Here is a 27,998-nt window from a genome sequence, read left to right as displayed (position 1 = left end):
AAAGAAATCACCCAAAGCCTTTCCCACTGCCTTCCCAGGAGGCCCAGATTCCAGAGTTCTCTCATGCCCAGAAACTTCCTCTGCATCTATAATCTCAGCTGCCAGCCTCCTTGGGATGGGTGATCCCCTTTAGTCTGGGTCTCTGCAGTACTGCTATGTGTCTGCTTTCTTACTGTGCCCGCGGCAGGATTGATGGGTTTGCCTCAACTATCCTCTCTGCTGCTCATTCTTTATGAGATAGGACTGAAGCAAGGTAAACACTAATTAGCTCAAAAATCAATTACTACTTCACTCCCCCAAACAACATCACAACCACCACAATGATTTAGTTCTTATTTCAGCAGGTGTGAGAAATCAGAATTGCACATTTACACAGATTGTTCACAGCAATAAAATGAAAAACAAATAAAGCACATATAAAGCTCCCTGGTTGGAAAATTTCTCCCTGGTGACAATGGGAGTGGATGGTTTCCCCGGAAGCATTTTTCTTGGTCACATCCCCTAATGACAGAGGGTGCACCAAACTCCCATGTATGATACATAGTCCTCTCACAAATAAAAAGTATTTCTGTGGAGATGTGGAGGCAATCTCTTTCAGTCCCCTGGGTCCCCAACAGCGGAGGTAATCTACACCCTCTGTGTGAACATCCCCAAAGTTCCCTAGGTGAACCCCAGAACCTTGAGCATCTTTAGATACCCAGGGTCAGATCATCAGTGGTGGGCCTGCCTTGGCTCCCTGGGCCTGGTGGAAACAGGCACCAAAGTAACTCAAAACACCAGGGGAGAAGCGGGTACCAGCAAAAGAAAGCTTCAGGCACCTTTCCAATGTTTATTCTCCACACCATCCACAGCCATGTCTAGAAATAGCTGCTGGTGGCCCAAACAAAGGCCCCAAAGAGAAATTGGGTGGAAAGACAAGGGAACAAGACGAGGGAGATAAGCAACCCAGACCTACGAACAGCTTCTGTTAGTGAGAAGCAGATAGGGGTAGTGACCCCAAACTGGAGGCAAGCACTTCTCACAACCCCCAACCTGTGCCTCTGACCGGGATTTATCAGAGCCACCTCCTACTGCAAGCCCTATGCCCACTAATAAGCCATTGACCTTGAGTTTGAATTTGGGCTGATTTGCTGCTCTGTCTGGGGGAACCCCAGGGGCCTTGTGGCTTAACGGGAAGAAATCCTCCTCATTTTAGCAGCAATCGTTTTTTCCTCTCCTCCAGCCACAGTGATCAAATTAGCAGGCTGCTTTTCCTCAGAGAAAATGTGTCCACAGGTCCCAGGAGGCACTGCCCATTTGCCTGTCTGATGGGTTTGGGAAAGGAAACCAGGGATGTATGTGTGCATGTGTAACCCCCCCTTCCTCTGTCCCCAGGAAGGCCTGTCCCACCTGGGATGGCCACCCAGCCAGCACGAGGCCACAGGGAGGGCAGGTGCTGGAGCCCTAGCCGCAGGAGGCCTGGCAGGTGGCTGCATACACACTGCTGGTGGGACACTGGAGGGGCTTCATGCTGCTGTCCCTCTGGATGTGCAAGTGCTCCAGCCGCCAGCGCTCCCAGCTCTTCCGAAACTCCATCTGGACCTTCCATGGGAAAAGGAGGCAAACGAAAGCCATCATGCAAACCGACTGCCCACAGAATGGCCCCGTGATTGCATTAGCAGGAAAGGGAAAACATCCACTACATTATACTAAGAGACACAAGTCAAGGCCTCCAGGCGCCTAAATTAATATCCCAATAAAATTGTTTATTGTTGTCTCCTCAAGAGAGAGATGGGCTTGATGATCTAATTGATCTCTTCCATCTTTAAACTCTGTGACTCAGCTAAGTACCTTTTACGGTCCATCACGGTGCTGCTTAACGGAAGAGGGAGATGCAGGGAGATGGACATGGGAGAGAGAAGAAAAGGAGGAGACAATCTGACTTTAGAGCACACTCTCGGAATGCAGCCTGGACCACAAAAGGGAAACCCTCTCCTACGCCAAACCCTTTGAATCTCCCTGAGGGCTCTCACCCTGGCCCAGCTCCCACAGGGAGGGAGAAGGAATAAGACTAAGACCAGCAGCAGTGGTGAGGAGGGGGCTGCAGGCGGGGGCTTCTCAGCCCAGAATTGAACAAATCCCATCCAGGAATGAGTCCCAACCCATGAACCCAGCCCAGGTGAGCTGAGTCAAACTGAATCCCTCCTGGGCTGGCTTCAGGCCTCCCCATCAGGAAAAGTCTCAAAAGGGCTGAACCTTAGGGACCAGGTTGTTGCTGGGGGTGGAAAATGCAAACTCAAGCTATTTGATCAAGTTATTTGTCCCACCTGGGAGGGCCACCCAGCCAGCACAAGGCCACAGGGAGGGTGGGTGCTGGAGTGTTGAACCCAACACTTCGAGCCTGGGGGGTTCTGGTCCAGTGGAGGGGCTGATGGATTTTGCACAGCTAGCCTGGAGGGGTCTACAGTGTCTCTTGGGAGCCTTTCCCTTACATTTGCTTCCAGACCTTCTCTGCTGTGTCCCATCGTTGTCCCCAGACCTCCCCACACAGAAAAGTCTAGGGCCTGGAATCTCCTCTCAGGCTCCAGCCACAGCAGGGCCAGCTGCCAGCGGCGGTAGCAGGCAGCAGCACGCTGCCAATGTCCCTGTGCAAACATCCCTCTCCTCCTCCTGCAGGCTGTCATCCATCTAGCTAAGCCCAGGAAGATGCCTGGCATAGCTGCATGCCATCCCTTAAAAGAACTCTTCTGCACTGAGTGGAGCTGAGATGACCCAGAACCTGCCAGGATGGCCCCAGATCCCAGGCAGCGCCATAGAGTCCAGGCTGGGATGCCGGAGGGAGGCTGAGCAGACCCCACTATGACCAGCCAGCTCTGTGCCAGCTGGTTGCCTGGCTGAGCCTGTGGGGTGCGTGTGCTCACAGCCAGGATGGGAATACCCGAGGTCGAGGGGGGCCTCTACCTGTGTGGTAGCAGAGAGACCAGTCTTGCCTCACAGCCCTTAATTGGCGAGAGGGTGGAGAAAGACGATAAACTGAGGCACACCTGGGGAAGCCACCTCAGAGACTGAAGAGGCTTCATGAAAAACAGCAGGACCAGGATTTCTCTGCGTGCTGACACACATGTCCCCTCACACCCCCATCTCCCTCAGCACTTTTCTGGAACCTCTGTTCTTTATGCCCAGAATTTTCCATAGAAAATTTCAGTTAATGTTCGTAACGACCCTGTGCAGCAGCTCCTGTTATTATTTCCTGATTAATGACGAGGAAGCATTTCTCATCCAGGGCTTGAACCTTATCTGAGCTGACTCCTGCCATTGGCGTCCAGCCTTTCATGACTGTTTGGGTCACGCTTGTTTCTGGCGGTATCTCCGCCCCACTCGGCTGGGTGCCTGGATATCTTCCTCATGCAGTTTCCCTGAGCCTCACACAGGGCCCAGCAGGCAGCAGGTACTCTACTACGTGTGTTTTTAAATGAGCCAAACAGTGAGCTGACACGGGCTTCTGAGACTGAGTCCTTACACCAAACCAACAAAGTATTCTGGGGACGATGTGCTCCTTCATACACCAAGTTCACTTGCCTTTGCCTCCCATGTCTTCTCTGGCAGGCACCAGGCCAGGCTCTGGGATTTGGATGAATTGGTAAAGCTCACTCACCTCCTTTTACACTTGGAGAGAGACAAAGGGACCACTCTGGGTTACACAGCTAGTCGTGGCAGAACCCACACCAGCACACAGACTCTCAAGAGCTGCATGAGAGGACAGCAGCCAGTCTAGGCCTTTTCTCCTGTGTGCACTGCCCTTCCACCCAGCCCTCCCCCGGCACTGGTGCTGACACTGCCAACCAGGCAGGACTAGTGTCCAGGGCATCTTTTCTCCTTGGGTCACAAGCACCTGGCATTGCCATGGCAATCCCAGGACTAGAGAACAGCTCTTGTGGATGGAGGCCTCAGCCCAGGAGCTACATGTGTCTTGTGGCCCAGTGATGGTGACATGTTCGTCCTTGTGTGTGGAGAAGCCAATGCACAAGGCATCAGATCCTGGGAAGTTTTAAAGGAGCTGTGTGGTGCACTTAAACTAGGTAAGTTCCCAGATCTGCCACTACCACCACTCCTCTGCTCGGTCTCTGCTGAACGCCAGACAGAAGCCTAGGGAAGCCCGGAGGGAGAGATCAGTCGGGGATCTGATGATTCAGGGTCAGTTATTTTCCAGGAGCAGAGTGAGGGGAGGTGCCGATCCCCCACTTCTGCAAAGCTAGGCAAATCTTTCAAGGGCAGGTGAGTGATCAGGTGATGGGGTGGCTGGGCTTGGAAGAATGCAATCAGAAGAGGAGATTGAGCCCGGGTCTAGGGAAGACTCACAGAAGTGGCAGGGAAGACATGCACCCTCACATACAAGTGGTGGGGGACATGGTGAGTGTGCTGCATGGCTTTGGGGAAAGAGGAAGAAGTAGAAACAGGGGCTAAAGGACAAGACGGTGAGAAGGTGTAGTAGGGAGCCTTAAAATCTCTTCACCAGTCTCTGTCCCCTGGCCACATGGGGATACCTGCCACCCACCTCTGTCTCCTGGAAAATAAAACAGTAGAGCTGAGGACCAGGTAGCACATCATACCTTTGGCTAAGAACAATGCCTAAAAGTAACACCAGGCTGCAGAGGTATTATTATGAGCACTTGGATGGGGAGGGTGAGAACCAGGACCAGGGGGAGAAGGAGGCCCCTCTGAGTGTGGCCTTCACCTGCCTTCCTTCCTTCCTTCCCTGACCCACCTCAAGCTGAGCCTGGTGGACCCACTAGACCTGCCCATGGGAATAGCCAGAACCCATTTATGGGCACCACCCATTGCCATGTGCTGTCTCCACCCAGCCACCCTGAGACACCAGTTGGGACCCTCTCTTGGCCTACTAGTTCTACCACCTTCTAGCTGTTGAACTGAGGGTTACTCGCTTCAATTTGCTGAGTCTTAATCTTCTCATCTGTAAAACGGTAATAAATCTGCTAATAGGATTTTGATTTAACAAAAACACATGAGTATCTTACAGTCAGCTCTCAGAAAATGTTATTTCCCTCCCTTTTAGAGATGGGAAGTCTTCACATTACTGCCTCCATTTTTAGATGAAGAACTGATGTTTGGAGTGGGCATGTGACATGTCCAATGGACTAGAGTAGACCTGCCCGGAGCCCACACCTTTGCTGCGTCTTTCCTGCACTATCACATTCTGTCTTTGAGCCATCGAATGGCTCCCTGAGGCACTGAGGCCCTCACCCACCACTCCCTGGTGCCCCTCACCCACAGCAAAAGGCAACTCTGTATTAATGCACTGGCTCTAAGCTGCCTGAGCTCTGGGACCTCAGACTCAGTGACACAAAAGTGGCCCAGAGACTGCCAGGTGTTTGAGGAGTCTGAACGCAGCCCCACTGAGGCAAACTCTTACCTGGGCATGAGTTAACACAGTTCTCATTTTTCCTGAGTCTGGGGTTTAGGGGGTTACCTACACTCTCTTCCCTGCTGGGGGTTAACCCTCTTGTGGTTACTTCCCACAAGCCCTAGTGCTGCCTCTAAGACTATGCTTTGATTTCCCCTCTGGAAGGATTTAGGTAGAGGATATGCTCTGGCATTTATGACACCTAGTCAGGGCCCATGCCCAGGCACCCATAGCTGAGGAGCTCAGAGGGGGCGTGTGTGTTGAATCACCTTATAACACTCACCGCCAGGATCTCCATTCCATGAGCTGGGTCTTTCCCAAACTCACATACCTTTAGGGTATGCCTGATTTTGTGTGTGTGTGTTTGTGTGTGTGAGAGAGAGAGAGAGACCATGATAGAAAACGATACATGGACAAGGTACCTCCTCAACTCTAGTGCCTCATTGGGGTGAGAGGAGGTTTCAGCTGAAAAGACTGAGGGGAGTCCCCTTTGCATAACTCACAGCAGCCCATGGAAGAGGCCACCAGGGTCCAACGTCCAGCCTCAGGCCTTACCTCATTGTTGACAAAGCAGTACAAGATGGCCACCATCAGCCCCTAGAAACAAAGTCATATGAGCAGAGAGGAAGCAGGAAGGAGGAGACCAGCTGGCAGGCCCAGGTCAGCCCCAATATCCTCCTCAGATGGGGCAACCCAGGCAGACCTGGAGGTGGGGGTCCTGGGTTCCTTCTTTCCCTTTGGGAAGAACAAGGGGTTCCCTTGCTCAGAAGCTCTTCAAGAACCCTCTCCTTGAGGGGGTGGAGCCCAAACAGTACATCATCTCTGCTCCTGGGGCCTTCCCCACCCATTCCTCATCTGTTCACTCAGGAGCCCCGGTGCTATGTGGAGGAGTGCAAGTGCATATGTGTTTAAGTGTGTCCATGCATGTAAGTGCACATGTTTGTGGCAGTGCCATATCCTTCCAAAGGCACTGGGGCCAATTTCTTATATCTCTACGCCCTCGCTGACACGCATGCTTCCTTAGTGCATCGAATGCTGGTAGAGAAAACCAATTTTTGCCTTTAGAAACCATGTGCCCCGGCAGATATCTTTTAGCATCTGGAAGCCTCAGTTTCCTCCTCTGTAAAGTGGGGGAGAATCCTGCATACCCCTTGGCATTCTGTGAGGATCAGATGCGCAATGTTGTAAAGTACCTAGTAGGGTGCCCACCACCTGCCACCCAGGGGCTAGGAGCACCTGTGACAGCAGACTGGGGGTCCAGGGCTCCATCGGGAAGGCTTCCTGCCCACCACGCTGCCAGAGAGCCTCGCCTAGGTCTGGTGTGGGGCAGCGGGGGATTCTAGCTCTGGCTCTGCTTTGGGTAAGGAGCACGTCCCCCCTGGCCTCAGCCAGCCCATCGGCACGATGCAGGTTCGTCCCAGCCCCTCCTCCACTTGGGACTTCACAAAGAAGGTACCAACTGGGAGGTCACCTGGAAGGAGGTAAAGGAGAGCTCCGTGAACAGCTTGATGAAGCGCAGTGTCCCCCGGGCGTGCTCGTCCATCACAAAGGCAAAGATGACCTCATGGGTCCCCAGCAGGGGGATGAGCGTCAGCGTGGACTTGGCAAGTCTGGCGGGGTGGTGTGAAGATGTCATTCCACCCCTCTCCAGTGACCCTTGTCTCCTTTCTGTGCCCCCAGCCCCCACCAAGGTCTGGGTTAGGGGTACCCTCCTACCCCTACTCCCCAGGGACAGGCTCTCTAGAGGGGACAGGCTGTCCAGGTACGTCAAAGCGTAGGGGCTGCCCACGTATAAGGGTGAGGGCATGGCCAGGGTGGGAGAAAATCACATAGGGTTCCAAGCTCAGCACCCCAGGATCTCTGCTATGCAAGAAGGAAGGGCTGTGGCCCCCCTGCAAAGCCAGCTCAGTCACACCACCTGCATTTGATGTCCGTCTTGCACATGAGATTGGCTTTCAGTTTGGACACCACAATGCAGATGACCCGGATGAAGATGAGGAAGTTCACCTGCAGGGCATATGGGAGGGTAGCTGGGGGTACTCTCAAGATGCTCACTTTTCCCCAGTCCTTCCCTGGGCATTACCCCAGCCCCACCATGACTCCCTTCTGCCCCTGCTCCCCCACACATACTATCACTCACCCCAATAGCAAAGAGAATGGGCAGTCGAATAATAAGCCAGTAATTCATGTTTGAGTTCCTGGTCCAGCAGCTGGGGAGGAGAGAGAGACTCACACAGGCACCTCACAGGGCACACAGAGACCCTCAAATCACAGCTCAGGCACAGGGGCACACGAATACACATGGGCATACCAAGTGACACACAGAGCCACACAACATGCCACCAGGAGCCACGCAGCAAGCAACAACCAGTCCACAGACTCACACAGAGCACACCGCATGTGCACACACACTCAGAAATACTTGTTCCTAAATACGTAGTCACACTGTGGTCACACACAGATTCACACGACACACCACCCTTCACAGACCCATGACCACAATCAGGTCTGTACCCAACAGGAACACAAAATAACAAAAACATTTCACCCTGTTAACACAGAAACTCCTGCACAGAGCTGCAAGTCCACACAGATGCAGCACCCCTGATGGTCACACGACCCCAGGGAAGGAGGGGATTAGAGAACTAAATTTGTGGGCAGCAGCCCTCCTGCCCACCTGTGACTAAGCAGATGTGTCTCTTCACCAGCCTCCCCTTGCAAAGCCGCAGAGGCGGCTCTCCTCCCTAGGCTGCCCGCCTGGGACTCTCAGGCCTCTCTTTTAGCAAACCTGTCCCTTCCACGGCAGCTCTTTCTGCCCGCTTGTGTCTGTGCAAGCATCCCTGCCTTCCCTTTCCTTTTTTAAAAAACCTGCCCTTTCGATATATAATATAAATATATAAAATAAATAAATAAATACATTAATTTGTAAATGAAGCTCCTGGTCCCTCAGTTTAACCCCCCAACAATTCCAGAGAATCCCACGGGTTTGAAGGGGATTTTGGGTGCACCCACCCCTGCAGCAGGACACTCACCCCTCATCCTCAAAGAGGTACTTGACAATGCCCCAGGGGACAACAAACAGCAGGGGGACACCTAGGAGGAGAGAGGGAAAGAGACAGAGGGGAGAGGGGCTGGCAGGCTTGAGCAACCGCCAAGCATGCACACCTGATGCCTCTCCTGACCCAGGGTCTGGCCCACCTCCAGCCCTTCCCCTGACCTGGCCCCAAACCGCACTTTCTAGCAGGGCTGGAGCTAGGCTGGCCTGGGTGCGTGTGAGAATGGAGGCAGCAGTCCCTCCCAACCACCACACTGGGGCTGAGTTAGTCTTCACCAGTCTGCCCCTCCCATGGCCAGTCACACTGTCAGAGCTGGCCCCCAGGGTCCTGGCTGAGCCCTGAAGACACAGCCACCCAAGAAGCAGAGGGAGAGGGCGGGGAGGGAGAGGACATGCTGGATGAGGTGGGAAAGGTTCAAAGCTCTGATGCCCTTCACCCCCTGCCTCAGGCCACATGCCCAGTTCAGCCAACTTCTTCAGGCACTAGAAACCCCCTCCAGTCAGCTGTTAACTGACCCCCTGCACCTACAGGTCGCTGGATGAAAACAGGAGCCCTATCTTTACTGCCATCAGCCCAGGGAACTGTGTGCTGGCCCCATAACAATGGCCAGCACACTTTCCACTTGGCTGAGACCTGACTGGGCTGCAGGCAGCCTCTGGGATGGTCTCCAACCCTTGCCCTGAGGGACAGCAGTGGCAGTGTCCTGCGGGCACTTGCATAGCCTAAGGAGAGGCCCTGGTCAAGGAATGGAGACTCCAGCCAACAGGCAGCAAGGACCAGAGCTTCTTGCCAACAACCTCATGAGTGAGCTGGGAAGTGGATTCTCCAGCCTCAGTGAGGCCCGAGGTGAGAGCCACCCTGGGTGACTGCCTGATTGCCTCTCTGTCAGAGACCTGTTTCAGTAGCTAAATTGGACCATTCCTGACCTTAAAAATGGCGAGATAATAACTGCTTGTTGTTTTAAGCAGCTAAAGAGTGGGGTCATTTGTTAGGAAGAGATCACTGATACAACCGGTTTCCAGTACCTAAGGGAATAGGGAGACTCATTCATTTTCAGAGCCTCAGTGCCCAGCTCACCTGAGAGCTCAGTAAGTGTCTGTTGATTTCAGATCGGATTATCCATCTTCACATGACAGATGGAGATGGATCAGGAGCTCAGGAGGGTACAGGAGGGACTAGCAGCAGGGCTGAATCCCACACCCATGCTGGCACCGTCAGTGGCTTTCTGCACCAACTCTCTGCCTGCCTGTCTCTATCCGTGCCTCCCTCAGAGACGCAGATGGGCAAAGACATGCATCCTAAGGCAAGGCATTGAGGGGAGGGGGCAGGTGTAAGCACGTGTGGCTTTAGGGCATCTCCCCCAGGAGCACACTTTCAAAGCAGAACCACTTCTGGGCCTTTCCTATCACCAACGTGAATGTCCTCACTCGTAGATGTCTGCTCAGCATTTGGAGCAGTTGCTACACTTGGCTGGGTGCCTACTGGTGCAGACGGGAATGGAGGAGGCAGAGCAGCTCACAGAATAGCAGTAGGCCTTCATGAGATTGGACAATGATGAATGGCCTCCCAGGACACAATTTGGGGCACAATATGAAAATGCTCAGTAGAGGAGCAGGGTGAAGAAGAGGTGAGAATGACTCCCCTGGACTGACCAAAGCCCCTTGGCCCCTGTACCCAAGGGGCCACACCTTTGTCCCTGCCATCACCACCACGCTCAGGAGAAAGGCTGGAGGGGAGGCTATAGGAGATAAGGCCCAAGTGAAAGACGGACCCCAGAGAAGATTCCCAAGGTTATCTGCTAAATTTGCTCTTCCGAAGCCAGAGCCCAAGACTAGAAAGGCCCCTGTGAAGTGGGAGAAGGCACCCCCAAAAAAGGGTAAAGCTGACGCTGGTAAGGATGGGCACAACCCTGCAGGTGCCCAAACAGACCAGGCACAGAAAGCTGCAGGTGCTGGAGATGCCAAATGAAGCATGTGCAATTTTGAGAAACCACTTCTGGTGACTGTACAGCTTGAAATACTAGTTTTCATCCAGTTTTATAAAAATGCAGAATTTTGTTTTACCTTTTTTTTTTAAGCTGTGTTGTTACCTCACAGAACACTTTTTAGGGAAGGGATATGCCATTAATAAAATGTCTCTGAAGTTGGATTGCTGCCCGGAAGAGAACACCTTCCCTTCTCATCTTCCTTGTGGTTCCCTTGAGGGATTCCTTGATGTTGACACACATTAGCCACGGTGGCACCAATGCCTTGTGGTGTGGAAAAACTAGAACTCGTTTTTTATGTCCTTTTCTCTCTTTGCTTTCAGCATAGCCTCGACTCCCTGAAGCACAGAGAGACCTGTTGAGACCTGACTACAAAAAGTAGTTATCAGGTGGGCCTCCCTGGTGGCGCAAGGGGTTAAGCACCATACTATGAAGCAATCCGCAGCCCCTGCAGCACGAGTTCGATCCCCGCAGCCATCCCGGGAGCTACCCACACGGCGCAGCAGACCTTTCCTGGCTCACCCACTGCTTCCCTCAGCAGTGTGCTTTGGTCAGTCTGCCTTTTCTGTTCCCTGCTCTGTCTCTGGTGAGTCCTCTCACCTCCCACACCTCTGGCCTATACCCTAGCTCTTGTATGCATAAATAAAATAAATCTTTAATAAAAAAGGTAGTTATCAGGATGCCAGGCTGTCTGGACTGGCCAGTGTCATCATCGAGATGGTATCCCTCAAAAGAGCAGTGGCTCCTTTTTTATGTTGTGGATCTTCAGATTGATAAATCTGCCATTTTCATTTCATTTCCTGAAAGCCAGGGTTGGCTGGGAAAAGTTGTTAAACAGCAAGCTAAATGTGAAATGTCAACCCTCATGCTAATCTTTCCCTGTTCAGAGCATCACATGGAGACTTCATTGGGTTTGATAGTGGCTTTCTGATTTGGGCAGTCCATTGAAGAGGGGAGTTTGAAAGTTGCTGTATACTATTCATGACTGCCCACATCCTGCCTGAAATGCCAAGATGATTTGTGAAAAGTATCTTTAGTAAAGTTAGATACATTCTGTTCTGTAGAACAGAATGGATGATTAGATGGATAAATGGACGAATGAATGATGAAGGAGTCACTATATCAGTGAGAGAGGGAAAGCTCTCCAGGCAAGAACACACCAATTCCCTGGGCCACACACATAGGGGGCCTCCTTCCTGGGCTTCCCCAGACACCAGCTGTCCCTTTTCTCCGAGGCCCACTCCAGGACTGGGGGGGCTCACGCATTATCAGCCAGACCGGGTGAGCTTCATTCATCAGAACTCCTTCACAGAGTTGTTTGAAAAGCACAGGCACAGCTCTGCTGTCTACACACATTACACATTTCCTACTTGGTTTCATCTTTCTCCCATTTAGAAAATGAACAAGACAGGCTGAAGATAAAGCTCGAATTAAGACACACGGAACTGGCTCTGCGAGTGAAATTCCCTCCTCCATCACCTGCCTCCCTTCTGTTAGCTCCCTGCAGTTTATTATGAGGCCCCTGGCAGTGAGACCACAGCAAAGGCTCATGTGAATTTGGGGGACCCCCCCCGAGTGTGTTGGGGTCCTAATTTTATTTTATTTTTATTTTTTAGATTATTTTTTATTTATACAACAGCTGGGGTACAGACCAAAGGTGCGGAGGTGAGAGAATTCACGAGAGACAGAGCGGGGAGCAGAACAGGCAGACAGACAGAAGTACACTGCTGAGGGGAGCAGCAGGTGAGGCAGGAGAGGTCTGCTGCACCATGTGGAAATCTCCCTGGCTGACCAGGAATCGAATCCGTGCTGCAGAGGCTGCGGACAGCTTCACCGGGGAGGCCCGTGGTAGGGGTGGGGTCCTAATTTTAATTTCTCTGGTCATACAGGAGGCTGAAAGTTGTTTTCCCAAGCATTTTGACTTGCTCTAGGCCTCATAACAGAGCTCTTAGATTTCTAGAATCTCTCTCTGTCCTTCTGTCTTTTTTTTTTTTTTTTTTTAAGATTTATTTATTTATTTATACAAGCACTGGGTATAGTCAGAAGCGCGGGAGGGTGAGAGAATTCACCAGAGCCAGAGCGGGGAGCAGAGCAGGCAGAAGGACCGAAGTACACTGCTGAGGGGAGCAGCAGGCGGCAGGAGAGGTCTGCGCGCCATGTGGGACCCTCCTCCGGTGGCCAGGGAGCAGCCGGGGATCGAACCGGCGCCGCAGAAGCCGCGGGCAGCTTTGCAACCCAGCGCTCAACCGCTGCGCCACCAGGGAGGCCCTGTCCTTCTGCCTTTGTCCCTTTGCCCCTCTCTGTATCTCCCCATCCTAATTCCTAAAGACACAGATGTTTCTAGTTGGAAATAGAGGTCTCCTATTTCTGTTCTTGAGCCCTCTCAGCCTCAGAGCCCCGAGCTGGGGTATGAGGAAGTGGGGTAGGACTGGCACCCCCTCCCCTAATTCTCATGCAGAGACCTCCAGGGCTCCATGTATCCCTACCAACCCCCCACCAACCATTTCTGTTCCTCTGCACACATCACACTGTCCCTTTGGTTGTTCCTGCCCTTGGATCGCCATGGTGACAGGCACTAACAGTGCTGATGCTATTTCCCAGAATGGATAGACACTGTCCCCCACCCTGAGGACAGCCTTCCCAGAGCTCCCCTCCATGGCTTGGCTCCACCCCCACCCATACTTAGCTGCAGGGCTCTCCAGCTGCCCTCTGCCTGTTAGACAGCCCTAATGGGATGAAGAGGACTGGAAGGGGAAGAAGTCTGAGCAGGGAGGAGATGGCCCTGGGAGAGGAGGGAGTCAGGGCGAGGGTAGGGAGCTGTGTGCAAAATCCAGGCCCACCTGCACAGCTTCAGTTCAGGGGACTGAAGAGACACTGCACAGGCCTGAGAAGTCTGCACAGCAGAGTCTGGGAGTCAGGAGGTCTGGCTGAGTGCTTGTTCTATCCACAAGGCCCTTCCATCTTAAGACACCAATAACTCCCCCTTGAGTTACTATACTGTGGTGTGGTTGTACAGAGCTACGGGGCCGAGGAACACCAGCAAAAATGAGTGCAGTGCAAGGACAGGTGAGAGAGAGGCTGAAAGGGCCTGACAGAGTACGGAATCAGGGCCTGGGCAACCTGAGGCAGCTTTCTGAGGAGTCAGGCTGGACCAGGAACACCTTACAAAGGCTCAGGGGCAGCAGCCTGTGGGAGGAAGGGATGACCAGGGAGGAAGGTAGCTGTGGCTGAGAAGGGATGTCCTTGAGGTCAGTGGGCAGAGTGGCCAAAGCAGCCTGAGGCAGGCAAATGAAGGAATGAGAGGAGTGAATAAATGAATGATCTGTTTAAGGTCGAGAATAGGGTCCTGTGGTGAGGAAAGGGGACACCCACAGATTAGGGAGGGTGTGAGGCCAGAGCCTGTTCTCTGGTTCCTTCCTGGGCAGACCCCACCAGAAGAAGCAGGGCAGGGGGTGGGAGGGCTGCCTGGGGGTGTGTGTGTGTGTGTGTGTGTCCCAGCCCCTGCCCCATTCCATCTTTGTTCTTATCTTAATCCCACATGGCGAGAGGCAGAAGCACAATCAGAAATGTTCCAGCAAAAAAAAAGATACAATGGTTCTCGGCAAACTTTTTTGGCTAGAACATTTCCAGCTGGGCTCCAGGCATATCCACAGTCCACCCTCTCTACTCAGCTGGCTCCTGGCCGACCCACCACTCATTTCTTCTCTGCTCCCCTCTCTTCCTCACCATGTGACAGAGCCATAGCCCCTCAGTCCCACCCAAGGCCCAGGACTTTGCTTTTCCTCGGGGCCTTAACTACCCAGCCCCAGAGGCAGGGCTCCATCCCCCGAGACTCTTAGGAGCAGGGAGATTTGAGGTCAGTGTCGTGACTACCAATGGTGTGTGTGGTGTGTTTAGCCAGAGAGTGGAGGCTTGTGCTTCCATTAAGAGAAGAGGGTTTCGCAAAGGAGAAGAGATTTGACCCCCTGCAGTGCCTTGACAGCCCTGTTGCAGGAGTCCTGTGTCCAGGAGGGGACTGCTCAGTGGCTCAGCTGCAGGCTCTGAGTCCCACATTGGGTTCCTGGGTGTAGCCTAAAGCAACAGTTTTAAGAGCGGTCTCCTCCCAACCCCCACCCCCCACCCCATGCCACAGGTCAGGGTGTGGGATGGAGGTGAGGTGAATGGTGGTGGGCCTTACCCCAGCCTATGCTCAGATAGAGCCTGAAGATGCGCTGCTCGGAGAAGACTGAGAAGGCCAGCAGCGTGTACAGGTACACGCCCTCCACCAGGAGCCAGTAGTAATTGGCTGCTACGCAGTACTGCATGAGCAGGAACACCAGGCGGCAGCCCAGAGAGTCCTGGGGGCAGAGGAAGGTCCCAGGGAACACAGCTCTGGTCCTGCCTCTCCTGCCCCTCCTCCCCTCCTGCCCCAGCTGCTATCCTGCCATGTGAAGGCAGGAGGAGGGAACTAATGCCTCCTGACCAGGGCCAGAGCTGAGAATGTGACCTGCTTGTTGGATCCTCACCAAACTGGCTGGAAAAACTATTACTTTCCTCAAGCAGGTGAAAAAACTGAGGCTCAGAGAAGTTAAATGTCTGGCCCCAAACTACACAGCAAGGAAGTGGCAGAACTGGGAATAAACCCAGAACTTTCTTCCTTATCACCCCCCTATTCAGACGGAGAACTCCCAAAGGGCAGGGGCAGTGTCTCCCTCCCTGGGAGGTGGGGGAAGCCCAGGATGCACTGCCTCTCCCATCAGTTGAGGGGCTCCGAGGCATGGGCAGCTCTTGCCTTTCTTTAGCCAGTGGGATGGGGCAGGCTGACCGCTACCGACCACCCATCCCTCCCCAGGCCCTCTGGGACACACATACCTGGTAGGAGAGGAGGCCGTCCCACTGGTGCTGCTGGGCAGCCGTGCTGTACATCCACTTGAGGGCCGCATCCTTGATGAAAACGGACAGAGCTCGAAGGATGAAGGATGCAAACAGGTTCAGGTGGATGTAGTTCCGTGTGCAGTGCAGATGTCTGTGGGGGAGAGCAGGACACTTCCCTTGCGAGATGGCCAAGAGTTCTGCTTTACTACCTGCGGCCCTCAGGCTAATACATACCCCAGGCATGCTCTGAGACTACGCCAGTGTCTTCCTTGCCCTGAGAATGCTCTTCTTCCCCACAGCCTTGAAAATCCTTCAGGTCTTGCCTTTCCATGAAGCCTTCAGCTGTGAAGCCACTGCTCCCAACCCATCCCGGAATACCCTTCTCTCTGTGGCATCTTCTTTTATATAAAGTCATGTGTAACCCAAGTGATTCGTGTTTGAGAAACACCCTTCCGAAAGAGGGCTTTGCTTTGCTCCTTGACCACAGGGCCCACATCTTATATGCCTCCAGGCTGTCTCATAGAGACATACTGGGGTTAAGCACATAGTAGGGATTTATAAAGTATTGCATAGAGTTTCAATAATCTTTCTTGTAAAATGTGTAGCCAACAGAAAACATGAGAGTCTTTTTAGCCTGATAAAGACAATTTACCCAAATCAAGAGCAAATATTCTGAGAAACTTTAGAAGCATTCCCTTTAAAATCAGGAACAGAATCAAGACCATCTAGCTATCAGGAGATGACATCACATCTCTTCAACATTGTACTACAGATCCCAGCCACCATAAGAAGACAAAAGAAAAAGAATTGCCACTATTTGTGGATGATAGACTATCTTCACAGAAAATCCAAGAGAATCTCCATCTGAATTATTAGAACTAACAACAAAGTTTAGCAAAGTTGTTAATATGTGTATTTCTAAGCAGCAGCAACAACTAAAAATTAAAAAAGAATTTTAATTCCTTTACAATATTTTTAATTGGCTACCTAGAAATCAACCTAACAGAAAGTGGGAAGTTTCTCTATTTATTATGAAGAGCATAATAAAACCTGCTTCAGGTCATTGAAGGAGATTTAAATTAATGGAAGATATGTCACATTCCTGGATAGAAAGACGTGCTATTCTCCACATTAACTGATAAGTTAAAATATAGTTATAAAAATTCCAACTGTTAGATTTTTTTAATGAAACTTTATAAAACCTATTAAGAGCTGAGGACCAGGAAAAGTCCAGATTTCCAAAGATCCATAAAGTAGGGGCAATTGTTATAAAAAGAACCATGACTTTTAATCAATCTGTACCAGTTAAGGCACCGGGGCATTGGCAAAGGGAGAAATATTAGACCAATGGAAGAGAAATCAAGGACAGAAACCAGCCCAGCAGGACAGACTCTTGCTTCAAGGCAGAGTTAGCACTACAAGCCAAGGGTGGGAAGGATGGGCGAGCAGCAAATGGTACTGAAGCAACTCACCTTTTGTATATATGAAAACATGAAATTAAATCTCTTATTTCCACTATAGACAAAAGTAAATTCCAGGTGGATCAAAGAACCCTAATGAAAGAACAAACCTAAGACTCTAAGATAAGATTTCTTAAGCAAGACCAGAAAGAAATTTGGTCTTTGAGAAAAATGGATAATTTTTTAATCACGTTTTTATCAATTGATATCATTTATTGGTAAAATTTACATAATGAAATTAGATTCACTGATCTATTTCAGCCCATTAAGATTAAAAACATCTGTACATAAATGGCACCATAAAATGTGAAAAACTAAGCCATAAACTAAAAGAGAGTATATCCTGGATTAGTGTCCAGATATATCAATATAATGAATGCCTAAAATAAAAAGAAAAACCCAAATGAGCCAATGAAATAGTAACCAAAGCGTATGAACAAGCAGAATATTCACAGCATAAAACATTAAAAAATGCTTCATGTCTCTAGGAATCAGGGATATGCAAATTAAAGCTATATAATAAGATATTTCACACACTTCAGATTAGCAACTGTTAAGACTGAAAATACTAAATATTTGTGAGGATGCGAAGCAAAGTGAACTATCAGTGGTCAGAGGGCAAACTGGTAGGACCGCTTTGGAGAAGGATTTAACACCACCTAATAAATTTGCAAAAGCATGCAGTGCTGTTCAGAGAAGGCAAAAGCCAGGAGGTATGTGCCCTTGGGGAACACACTGTTCATTGTAACAAAGTTTACAGATAGGAGAAGGAAAAACTAAGAAACACCTCAAATGCTATGAATAGATAAGAGATAATCAACTGTGATATATCATTCAAAGGAGAGTGCAGAGAGAGTTAAAACCAAGTAGAACTAGCCGCATCCACATGAATCTCATAAAAATACAACATTGGGCCAAAAATAACATTACAGAAGAACCTGCACAACATGCCACCAATAATAGGCAAAGCTCACACTCTGAGTATTTACAAGGACCTACACTTGTGGGGATTAGAAGTGATCCCCTCAGGGGCTCCCTCTGGTGGGAGGGGTGCAGGAAGGGTTACCCAGGAAGCAGAGGCTTTAGTTTGTAGCCTGGATGGTGAGTGCATAGGTGATCGCAGCGTTGGCTACTACATTTTTGGATCTCGGGAGTACTTCAGAATGAAAGGGGAGGTATTTAGTGGGCGGGTGATTGTACTGAGCAGTGACTGGGGGCCAGCGCTCAGCACAGGGGAATGGGGGCTGGCCCGTGTCTTGAAGTCCCTGCTCTCAATCCCTCCAGTCTTTGAACCCAACTCCTCTGGCCCACTTTGGCCAAGCAGAGTGCAAAGAAGCTGGGACTCTGGAAGGGACGGCTCACGTAGGTTAGACCTAAGGACAAGCTTTTCCACAGGGGCTGACAAGTTTCAAAGAGAGCAGACCTCTGAGCCCCTGACATCTTGCCTGATATCACAAAGAATCTAGTTACACTGGAGAAGGTTTCTTATAATCTGACCATCTACTGCTGAAGCTTGGAGATACGCAAGAAGTGTGTGTACACACGTGTGTGTGTGGGGTGTGTGTGGTCCTTTTTCTCTTTTTTGCAGTGTTATATGCACACATTTGCATGGCAGAGATTAGATAAAGTTGACTGTTGTATCCTGTTTTCAACCTCACAGTCTACATGGGCTCGTGGACTCTTTTTTTTTTTCCCAGTAAACTTCTGTAGCAATTAATCTTTTGTTTTTTTATTGCAAAAGTCAATATTTCACAGAAAAAAAGAGAATGTTAAACTTAATGTTAAAACCCAACATTACATGTTCTCTTCCAATTCTTTTCAAAACAGAGACCTTAGTGCTTGCACAAATATAATCAGGAAACACAATAATTCCTTTAGAAATGAAGATTGCTTAAGAGAGGGACTGCGGTAGTGATGTTTTGGTTTGGTATCCCCTCCTCTGCGAGGAGACAGGATGGGAAGTGAGGATACAGCAGCGCCCTTACCTGAAGCCCAGGAGGATGGCGGAGGCGATGACCAGGGCAGAGAAGGACAGTGCGTAGCCCACGGTGTAGATGATGTGGAGGGACAGGAGCTGCTCCTCTGGGGAGTCCTGCGTGCACATGGGACACGCTGGACACGGAGCAGCCGAGCCCTCCTCTCCCATGTCCTTTCTCCCCTACACGAGGGCACAGGTGGAGGCCCAGGGGCAGCCCCACCTGGGATCCCAGGATGAAGAGAGTAACCGATGGGGATGGTTCTCAGATTTCCAGGGCCCCTTTCCGAGACAGGGAGATGAGCACACACCCCACCTCTATCTGGAGAGCCTGGTGTGCAAAGCCCCCAGAAGCAGGAGCAGACAAGATGGCTACAGGCCAGCCTGCCAGATGCCGGGGTCCCTGCCCCAGTTACCCCCTGGTACCCCTTTAGTGACTCAGAGCCACCTCTCCCACTCACTCTCTCCCCTCGCTTGGACTCCTCACACTCCGACAGGTCTCTCCAGGGCAGGCTGGAGTTGTCCTTGTGTAGCCACAGGCCTTCGGCGGTGCAGAACCGGTACACGTGACCCTGCAGCACTGGGCCAGAGATGGGGAGCTGAGCCTCGCCCAATGCCACATGCCCCGCACCCCCACCCCGGGGTCACCCCGGCTCCCTCAGAACTGACCCCTCAGAGTTAGTAACATCTCTCTCCCCCACCTCCCCCTCACCACTCCGCCTTCCTCTGCCATATGCTCTCTGAACCCAGGAACAGGAAAGGGGTTACTAAGGCGACGACCACGCAGCCCCACCCTCAGCCTTTCCTCTCAGCCACCCCGGGATGCAGTTTGATGAATCCATATCTTTGAGGTGAACATTGGTCCACTTCCATGTCCCTGCCTCCAGCCTTACATCACACAACAGACAAGGACTAGCATTAACCAGTAGTGACCCTAAAAGCTCCACTGCCCCACTTTAACTTCTAATTCTCAGGGCTCAGCGCCCTCCCTCTAGCATTTCTCAGGCAGAGCAGACCCTGGGAACAAACTAAAAGCTGCTTCCCCTGCTGCAGGGGGAAGGCTCTGAGCGAAGGAGGAAGAATGGAGATACCACCCAGGCCCTGGGCAGCAGTGGCTGGTCAACAGTGTCCTCCGGGACAGAGGGCAGCAGGACCTGTGTCTGGGCAGGACGTGTGCATGATGGGGAGCAAGGCCAGCCGAGGGCCTGCCTCACAAGGGCCCAGGAGGGTCAGACCACTGAGGACAGGGTCTCTAGTTCACAGTCCCAAACCTGCCCACCGATATTGTGTGCAGAAAGACCTTTACTGCAGTGACCGGTCCGGTGAGAGCCCTCTCCCCTCACTGTCAGGTGCCAGGAGGGCCTGCCTGTGGGGCCTTTGTCCCTCCTTAGCCCATCCCAGCCACCCAGCACCACTGCCCAGTTCACGCTTTCCCTTTCTCCTGCCCCCTTGCATGAACAAATCCTGAACCAGGTCCCTCTTCAGAAGGCAGAACTTTCTGGCAACATAGTGAGGTAAATCAGCTTGCAGTTGGACTATTCTAGCAGACTCTGCTTTGAAAAAGAGACTTCACTGCTGGTGGGAGTGGTGTGGTGAATAGAGATGTCGAGGTGTGAAGTCGTACCCCCAAAATCTAGGCAGTATTGCTAACCAAAGTTACCACAAGGAGAGAGAGGGATGGAGAGAGAGAGAGAGGAGAGGGGAGAGAGAGAGGAGAGGGGAGAGAAAGAGGGGAGGGAGAAGAGAGTGGGGAGAGAGACTGAGAGAGGGGGGAGAGAGGAGAGAGAGAGAAGAGAAAGACAGGGTGGGGGGGAAGAAAGAGAGAGAGAGACAGAGAGAGAGAGAGAGACAGAGACTTACCTGGAAGAGAAAGAAAAGATAAAATCCAAATGGAGGAATTCCGGGAGTGGGAAGTCATGTCCTAATATCCCCATTTATGAACCAAATTGGGCAAAGGCAAGAGCCGAGAATGGGGGGCATGTGGTTTGATTTTAGCAACTTGAAGGGTTCCTCTCAGGTGCCCATATGCCTCTCTTATCTGCTGAGGGGATGCCTTGAATTCTTCACCAGAGGTGGAGTCTTCTGCTAGGAGATCAACCCAGGCTTCTGCATTGCTAACCCCAGAGCAGGGAGGGGACTTGGCCTGGCTCCATGGGACATGAACCTGAGCCAGAGCCTTCTCTCCAGTCTGTTTGGACGGGAGGAAGGGGTGAGAACAGAGGGAGGCAGAGGGGCCGGGGGAGGGAAAGAATATGGCGATGGGGCACACACCTCAGAACTGCTGGTTGACCCAGGACTCAGCCCCCAGCATGTGAGCCTAACAATACCCACTCGCCCCGGCTGGCACTGAGCCTGGCACTGGCACTGGGCCAATCCACCACTGCTGGATCCCCCAGCCCCACATGCTCTCTCTCCAGGCAGAGCACTCACAGGATCATGTCTGTGACTCTGCTCCATGTCTGACACCGCAAATACCACAACCACCTTACAGGGCTGGGCACAGTTAATCTCATTTTACGGATGAAGAAACAGAACCTCAGAGAAGCCCAATGACTTGCTCAGGATGGTCTAGCCAGGAAGGACCAGAGTCAGGATCCAAACCCTCCGTTCTTTGCCTTCCGAGGCCCTAAGTTTACAGTCAAACTCACTAACAGTCAGCAATGGCCGTGCGCAATTTCTCTGCTGCTCGTCCTCTGGACTTGGACTTCTAGAAGATGCCCACAGTAAGGAGGACCCCCAGCAGTCTGCACTATCCTTAGGCCTGCTGGGAGGGTGGGGAGGTGGTGCATGCACAGATGTGTGTTATAGGCACAGTGTCAAGGAATGACTGCATCCCTGAGACACTCAGGAGCTCATGCCAGTGCGCTTGTCAATAATCCTTCATTAGCAGCGAATATTAAAAGCCAGGGCTGGTTTCCGATCGGCCCTGTGGTCCCCAGATGCCCATCTTGGCTCAAGGTAGGGTGAGCATGGGCACAGTCCTGCTTATCATCCCAGCTTTATCTGGCCCGGGAGCTGCTGGTAAATCACAGCCAGAGACTTGGCTTTGGTCTTGTCAACACTGGGAGGCAACGGCGGCATGCCAGGAGGTCCAGGAATATTTCATTAAGCCAGACCCTGGTGCTGGAAATAAAACCCCCAATTAAACACTTCCCCTCCCGGAAACTGCAGCGGCATCTATAATCAAGCCACCAGCCGCCCTTCCACATGGACGCAGGCACTCAGGGCTGTGGAGAGCTGCTCACGAGCCCATTAGCTCCCGTACCCTGGCAACCATGGCAGCCAGCTAGGGCTACTGGGCCCCATCGCACATAGAGACTGGGAAGCTAAGATTTGGACAAGGTGGTCCAGGCACACCCCAGAGTGGTGGAGTGAGGGTCAAAGGAAGGGCTGGAACTGAAGGCGTCAATTTGGGGCAGTGGAGTGGGGAGAGTATCACATTGTGGCCTGGGAGAAGCAGCTCAGTTTCTGACTATATGGACTCAAGGTTGACCTGCAGTGGGACCTTCGGCAGATGTCTCTGGGTCTCAGTTTCCTCACCTGTCAAATGGGAACCATAATGACTTCCCAGATCTGTGGCTTAAGGACCAGCAGATAAAGCATGTGAACTGCTTGGTGCTTAATAGGTCCACAAAACCTGGTCATTGGCCTCCCTGGTGGCTCAAGGGGTTAAGCACTGCACTATGAAGCAATCCACAGCCTCTGCAGCGCTGGTTCGATCCCGGCCAGCCGGCGAGGGTCCCGCATGGCGTGGCAGACCTCTCCTGTCTTGCTCGCTGCTCCCCTCAGCAGTGTATTTCAGTCAGTCTGCCTGTTCTGTTCCCCGCTCTGTCTCTGGTGAATCCTCTCACACACCGCCCCACCCGCACCTCTCTATACCCCAGTTCTTGTATGCATAAATAAATAAATCTTTAAAAAAAAAAACAACCTGGTCATGATGGAGGCCCTGCTGCTGTCGCATCCCAGTTTCTCAAAGGGTGCTCCTTCACTGGGTCTGGGACTCAGGAGATCCCCCTCAGCTGGAACTCCTCCAGGGTCAAGAACGGGGGGCCCCCTGGTAGCATAAGGGTTTAAGCACAGCACTATGAAGGTATCCGCAGCCTCTGCAGCATGAGATCAATCCCCGGCCGGCCAGGAAGCTACCCACATGGCCCAGCAGACCTCTCCTGACTCGCCCAGTGCTCCCCTCAGCAGTGTATTTCAGTCAGTCTGCCTGTTCTGTTCCCCACTCTGTCTCTGGTCAATCCTCTCACCCCCACCCCCTGCACCTCTGGCCTGTACCCCAGTTCTTGTATGCATAAATAAATAAGTCTTTAAAAAAAAAAAAAATGGACCTCTGTCCACCCTTCACAACACAGGCCTTTGGTGAGAGCTCCCGGGCTCCACATTACTCGGGGAAGCGCCTGACAGAGTTTCCAAGAATTGTGAGTTATAGACTATTTTAAAAGCATTTTACGACTCTCGTATAATTAGAACTAAGCTAACAAACAGGTAGGGATCAGGAGGGGGTGCAGCTAATGAGACAGGAATGATTTGTAACAAGCAGATCAGCTGTTTGTGGGTAAACGAGGCTGCTGAAGGGCCCTCAGGCTCTCTGAAGTCACTCCGGCTTTCAGATTTACAGAGAAAATCTTGTTGACACCAGATATCTCCTTCCTTAACTCACCCGTCCCTCCCTTCTCGCGCCATCCTGAGCCCCAAATTCTGAATTAGAGGGCTCAGAATCCAAGGGTTTGGCGGGCTTCCCCGGGACAGCTGAGGTCTGAGATGGGCCCATCTCCCAGGGGGTCCGCGGTCCTCCCTCCCTGGAAAGCCCTCTCTCCAGCACCATCTTCACCGATACGCCCCTGCGGCTTCAACACTTCCTCTTAGCCAAAAGGCCGAGAAGCAATAACCCTGCTGCTTCAATAACCACTTTGCATTCCATTCTTTTTCGAGTCACTCATTCTCCTGTCCGGCTGGACACCCTGCAAGGCTGACCCCTGCGGGCTGCTTTGCTTGGGCCTGCTGCCTTCTATGGGTTTGGTCAATGGGAGGTCAATCTGCAGAAGGTAGGAGGGGAGGAGGGAGAGGCTGAGTCGTTTCTCCCTTGCTCCCTTCAGGCCTTGATTTGGAGGTTCTGGCAGTGGCTTCGTCCCTCTGGGGCTATAGCCCTGCTCTGTCACCATGACCTCCAGCTATTATGTGGCTCCTGTAGCCCCATTCCTGCCCCATTAGGGTCTAAGGACGCTAAAGCTTTGCTCTCTTCTAGTCCTTGCTGCTTTAGAGACCTACTGCCCTCTTAATTCTGCCCAGACTTTATAAGGGGCCCTCCATTAATTTTCTTCAAATTCCCAGCTGAGTGTATTTTCTGCAGGGACTCTGCCTGAGACACCCCCTCTTGTCCCTGCTGTCTCCCCAACTCCAACTCACACAAACACTTCCTTGAAAACTCCAGACTTCCCTCTTCCTGCTCCCCCAGGCCCTGGTGGTGGTCAGGGAAGCCCCAGGTGCCAGCCTCTGCCAGGGGGAGCTACCCGGTCAGAGACAGTGATTATGCTGCAGCAGCCAGCAGAGGGTGTCTCTGTGAGAGGCCTCACTGAGGGAGAGGGGGAGGGAGGCAGAGTCAATGATTTCAAGTGTCAAAAAAGGGAGTGAATTAGCCTGGTGAGTCCGGGGAGGGGGTGGAGGCTGGCAGGGGGCCTGTGCAGCGACTGTTATCTTCATGGAGAAAGCAATAAAACTGTGTTCGCTCATAAACGGGCACCACCAGGACCTATTTCCTGCTCAAATAAAATTAAAGGTGATGGATGGAGCCTCCAGTGGCAGGCAGAGCTGGGGGCGGCTTAGTGCTGAATGATGGGCCCTGTCCTGCTTCTGGCTCCCTGGGGTCTAGAGGCACAGCCCAGGCTGGCCAGGCAGCCAGTCTCAGAGCCTCAGGAGGCAGGAAAAGTATGGGTATTGCGGGAGGTGGGGTAGGTGTGTAGGGTAGGTGCAAAAAATTAATAGCTACCATATTTTGAGATCCTGCAAACCTCCCAACACCGACATCACCCGACTGAATCCCATCTCCCAGATCAGCAAACTGAGGCACAGAGAGGCTGGGAACTTGCTCGAGCACACAGAGCCACTCAGAAAGTCGGCCAGCAGAACCACCAGATTGCACAGTTCAAATTTTTGGTCAGGGAGAAGGAAGGCAGGCAGCTCATTGCTTTACCTTAGGGTGTCCAGCCAGCAGAGGCCCAGGCCACTCGTCTGTCTCTGTACTCAGAACCACAGGCACAGGAGCACACGTGCACACACATGCACACACATGCACACGTGTGTACATGCATACTGAAGGGAACTTGGTGCAGCAATTAAGCAGACTAACTCCTGGAGTGTTGCCTGGATCTGCTACTCTCTAGCTGTATGAGCTTGGAAAAATCACTTAACATCTCTGTGCTTCAGTTTCCTCCTCTGTAAAATGGATAATCAGAGTATTTGCTTCATGGGATTGTGGTGAGGATTCAATGAGTGTACAAACAAAAAGTGCTTACAACAGGCCATGGAAGTACTGTGTGAGGAGCCACTGGGCCACTCTCTCTTGCCCAGACGCCTGCCACTTTCCAGGCCCAGCCTTGCCCTGTGCCCCTCAGAGTGTGATGGGTGTGTTGGGAGGGGGGAGAAGGAGAGAGACTCCTTAGGAGTCCCACCTGGGCCTCATCTCACTTCATTTCTGTGTTCTGAGGTGAAGCTCACGCCAGCCCTGGCTCGATGTTCCACTCAGGGGCCACCACCTCCAGGAAGACCTCTGGCTTCTCACTGTATGACCTCACTCTCATGCTTGCTTCTGGGCCAATGTCTGCTTGGTCTCCAGCCCCTTCAAGGCACAGTGGTTAAGAGCACAGGCTGGGTTCCCAGGCTGCCTCTGCCATTTCCCATCGCATTCAGACCAGGTGATTAAACTCTCCTCATCTGTACAACAAGCAGAGCCAAGGGGTAGTTGTAAAGACAAAGTGCATACTCTGTTGTAAGGCAGGACTTGGCACATAGTAGGTACACAATAAATATCAGTTATTTATTGAGCTCTTTGGGGCAAGGGTGCTGGCCTCTTATCAGTCTTCCCGTTGCCTGGGAAGGTGGGTAGAGGTGGGAGGGCATTAAATACCTCTCAGTCACAGTTCCCAGGCAGGTCTGTACCCCAGCAACCCTCTCACTACACAGCTACACGGTACAGGCAGGAGTGAGGTGGAAAGAGCCTGAGGCACAACCCCCAATACCCTGGCCCATGAAGCCCTAAAGAGTCAGGAGGTGCCTGGGTGCCACTACCAGATAAGGGGTACCCATAAAAACACGTTATTCATACATACATACACATGCATCAGAGCAATGACAGCCCTGGGTAACACCCCACTCCCAGGCTCCCTTTTTAACTGGTAGGTGGAGAGATCTTTCTCTCTTAAGTCAGACCCCACACTCCCTACCACCACCATTTGCCAACATAAGCCTCAGGTCCGGTGGCATCTGCTAACTACCCCCAGTGCCTGTTCCCCCACTCCTGGAAGACAGCAGACCACTCATGAGGAGACATAAGACCTCTAGGGTGAGAGGCTGTGTCACAGATGAAAGGAAGGAGTAACCCCTCACCACCTCCCCCACCAGGGCCTCTTGGATATGGGAGGAGGGTGCTCTGCGGGGGGAGGGGCTCACCGCTGCTGGCCCAGGGCAGGTACCAGGGACAGCTGACATTCACGAAGGAACCAGGCAGCCCATCTGGCCAGCAGGCATAGTCGTCAAAGGTTCGGTTACAGAATAGACCTGTGGGCAGGGAAAATAATCTGAGTCCCAGCCTGGCCTGGGTACTTCCCCTCCTTGGCCCTCCCCATCAAGGAGGCTGGCGGGGGGACCCTGCTAACCACTGCTGAGCTCTCACGTAGTGCCAAGCACTGTCCCCACCCAGCAGGTGCCAAGCAAGGGGGCTAGGCCACTTGTCAGTATTGTGACTTTGAGCAAGTCACTTAATGCCTGTGCTTCCTCATCTGTAAAATGGAGGTCACCTTGGGCCCAGAGGACCTTGTGGGAATTAACAGTATATGTTCTGTAGATACCTGAACACAGTGAAGTGCTCAATAAACCACCCCTAAATGCCTATTCTTAAGTTATACATGACAGATGAAGGGAAAGGAGACGCTCCCGAGGCTGATACACCTTTCCTAAGGTCACCGTGTCGTGATTTCAGAGTCAGGCCTATCTGACTCCAATTCACCCCACCATCTGCCCCAAAACATTTGTTCCTATAAATGTTGCTTGTAGTCCCTCCACAGGTGGGAAGAACTGAGCAGGACATAACATGGAAAGGTCAGGTCCTTGCTCCTGAGGGGCCCAAGCCAGGGCTGAGGAGGATTAAGACAGCAACAGGTGGCTGACTGCGGAGTCAACAGTTAAGAGCCAAAGACCTCAGAATCCCTTGTGGGAATATCTCCTGGAGGAGCTGGGATTTTTACTGGACCCTGAAGACTCAGAGAATTTTCCATGGTGTAGCGAGGGCAGGAAGGATCTGGGTGAGGGAACAGACTGGCCATAGGAATGGAGGCACGGGGCAAATGTGTGATCTTAAAAGGATTTCTGAGCCCAACCATGGACTTGGGGGCCTTCGGAGCCTTTTAAAAAAGTTGGGAGTTGGTGGAGTGGGGAGCACTGAGGATGAGGACCCCATCTGGACTCACCTGTGGCTGGGGGCGGCTCCTCAGTCAGGAAATCCTGGCACTGGCGCCGGTATTCTCGCCATTTCTGCACCGTCTCCGAGAGGGACACAGAGGCACCCTGGGGGGAGGGGCAGAAATGGTGGGCGCTGTGGGTCTGGTCAACTTCTTGTCTGCCCTCGACTCTCCACCCACCCCCACACACACTTGGCGTTTTGATTTCCAGGGCACCACAGAGCCTTAAACTCCACCAAGCATTGGCCAGCTCTGAAAGGAAAGAGACCAGACACCCCCACAGAGAGGCTCCAGTAGGTGTTCTTCCACCTCTACCTCCCCCAGGGCCCTGGCAAGATGCTTGTGTACTGACTGCTCATCAAACCTCTCTTGGATGTTGCTGGGGCGGAGAGAAGAAGGGGTGGGGAATGTTGTGTCTCATTCATGGTCTCCTCTGACCTCCCCAGGAAGGCAGGGAGTGTTCCTCAGGGCCCAGACTTCCTTTTTTGTCATGGGCTCCTTTCCAGAGCCCAGAAGCCAGGTTCTCTCACTTTCAACCATTCAAGTAGGGCTCAGGGTGGGAGAGGAGCTCCGGCAAGGTTGCACAGCAT

The 27,998-nt window shown here is 52.1% G+C and overlaps 2 protein-coding genes across 2 annotated transcripts; one reads left to right on the top strand and one right to left on the bottom strand.

Moving 5' to 3' along the window:
* Positions 1–210: 210 nt before the first annotated feature.
* Positions 211–27,833, bottom strand: GLP1R (glucagon like peptide 1 receptor). Its single transcript, XM_037518711.2, has 13 exons — positions 27,773–27,833; positions 27,418–27,660; positions 26,402–26,509; positions 19,192–19,310; positions 18,741–18,847; positions 15,293–15,446; positions 14,619–14,778; positions 8,434–8,494; positions 7,542–7,611; positions 7,320–7,408; positions 6,873–7,011; positions 5,957–5,998; positions 211–1,581 (listed from the first exon to the last, which is right to left on the bottom strand). Exons 1-13 carry the CDS (start codon positions 27,831–27,833, stop codon positions 1,444–1,446), a joined length of 1,491 nt encoding a protein of 496 aa, XP_037374608.1. The 3' UTR covers positions 211–1,443.
* On the top strand, positions 9,204–10,425 carry LOC119253095 (non-histone chromosomal protein HMG-17-like). Its single transcript, XM_037520750.1, has 2 exons — positions 9,204–9,319; positions 10,137–10,425. The coding sequence occupies exons 1-2, from the start codon at positions 9,204–9,206 to the stop codon at positions 10,423–10,425; spliced, it is 405 nt and encodes a 134-aa protein (XP_037376647.1).
* Positions 27,834–27,998: the final 165 nt, after the last annotated feature.

The sequence above is a fragment of the Talpa occidentalis genome, unplaced genomic scaffold, assembly GCF_014898055.3.
Source record: "Talpa occidentalis isolate TD23 unplaced genomic scaffold, MPIMG_talOcc4v2.1 talOcc4.2, whole genome shotgun sequence".
NCBI classification, from domain to species: Eukaryota; Metazoa; Chordata; class Mammalia; order Eulipotyphla; family Talpidae; genus Talpa; species Talpa occidentalis.
The sequence above is the reverse complement of the archived record's forward strand: the minus strand, read 5'-3'. Positions and strand labels throughout refer to the sequence as shown.

What these genes read in the sequence shown, in the direction of transcription:
- LOC119253095 (XM_037520750.1), top strand. Translation starts at nt 9,204, where the DNA reads ATGGAGACTCCAGCCAACAGGCAGCAAGGACCAGAGCTTCTTGCCAAC. An exon ending in CGAGGTGAGAGCCACCCTGG is followed by an intron (nt 9,320 to 10,136) that starts GTGACTGCCTGA and finishes CCTGTACCCAAG; the next exon opens with GGGCCACACCTTTGTCCCTG.
- GLP1R (XM_037518711.2), bottom strand. Translation starts at nt 27,833, where the DNA reads ATGAATGAGACACAACATTCCCCACCCCTTCTTCTCTCCGCCCCAGCA. An exon ending in ACGGCCTCCTCTCCTACCAG is followed by an intron (nt 14,779 to 15,292) that starts GTATGTGTGTCC and finishes CTCTGCCCCCAG; the next exon opens with GACTCTCTGGGCTGCCGCCT. An exon ending in AAGACGGACATCAAATGCAG is followed by an intron (nt 7,012 to 7,319) that starts GTGGTGTGACTG and finishes CCACCCCGCCAG; the next exon opens with ACTTGCCAAGTCCACGCTGA.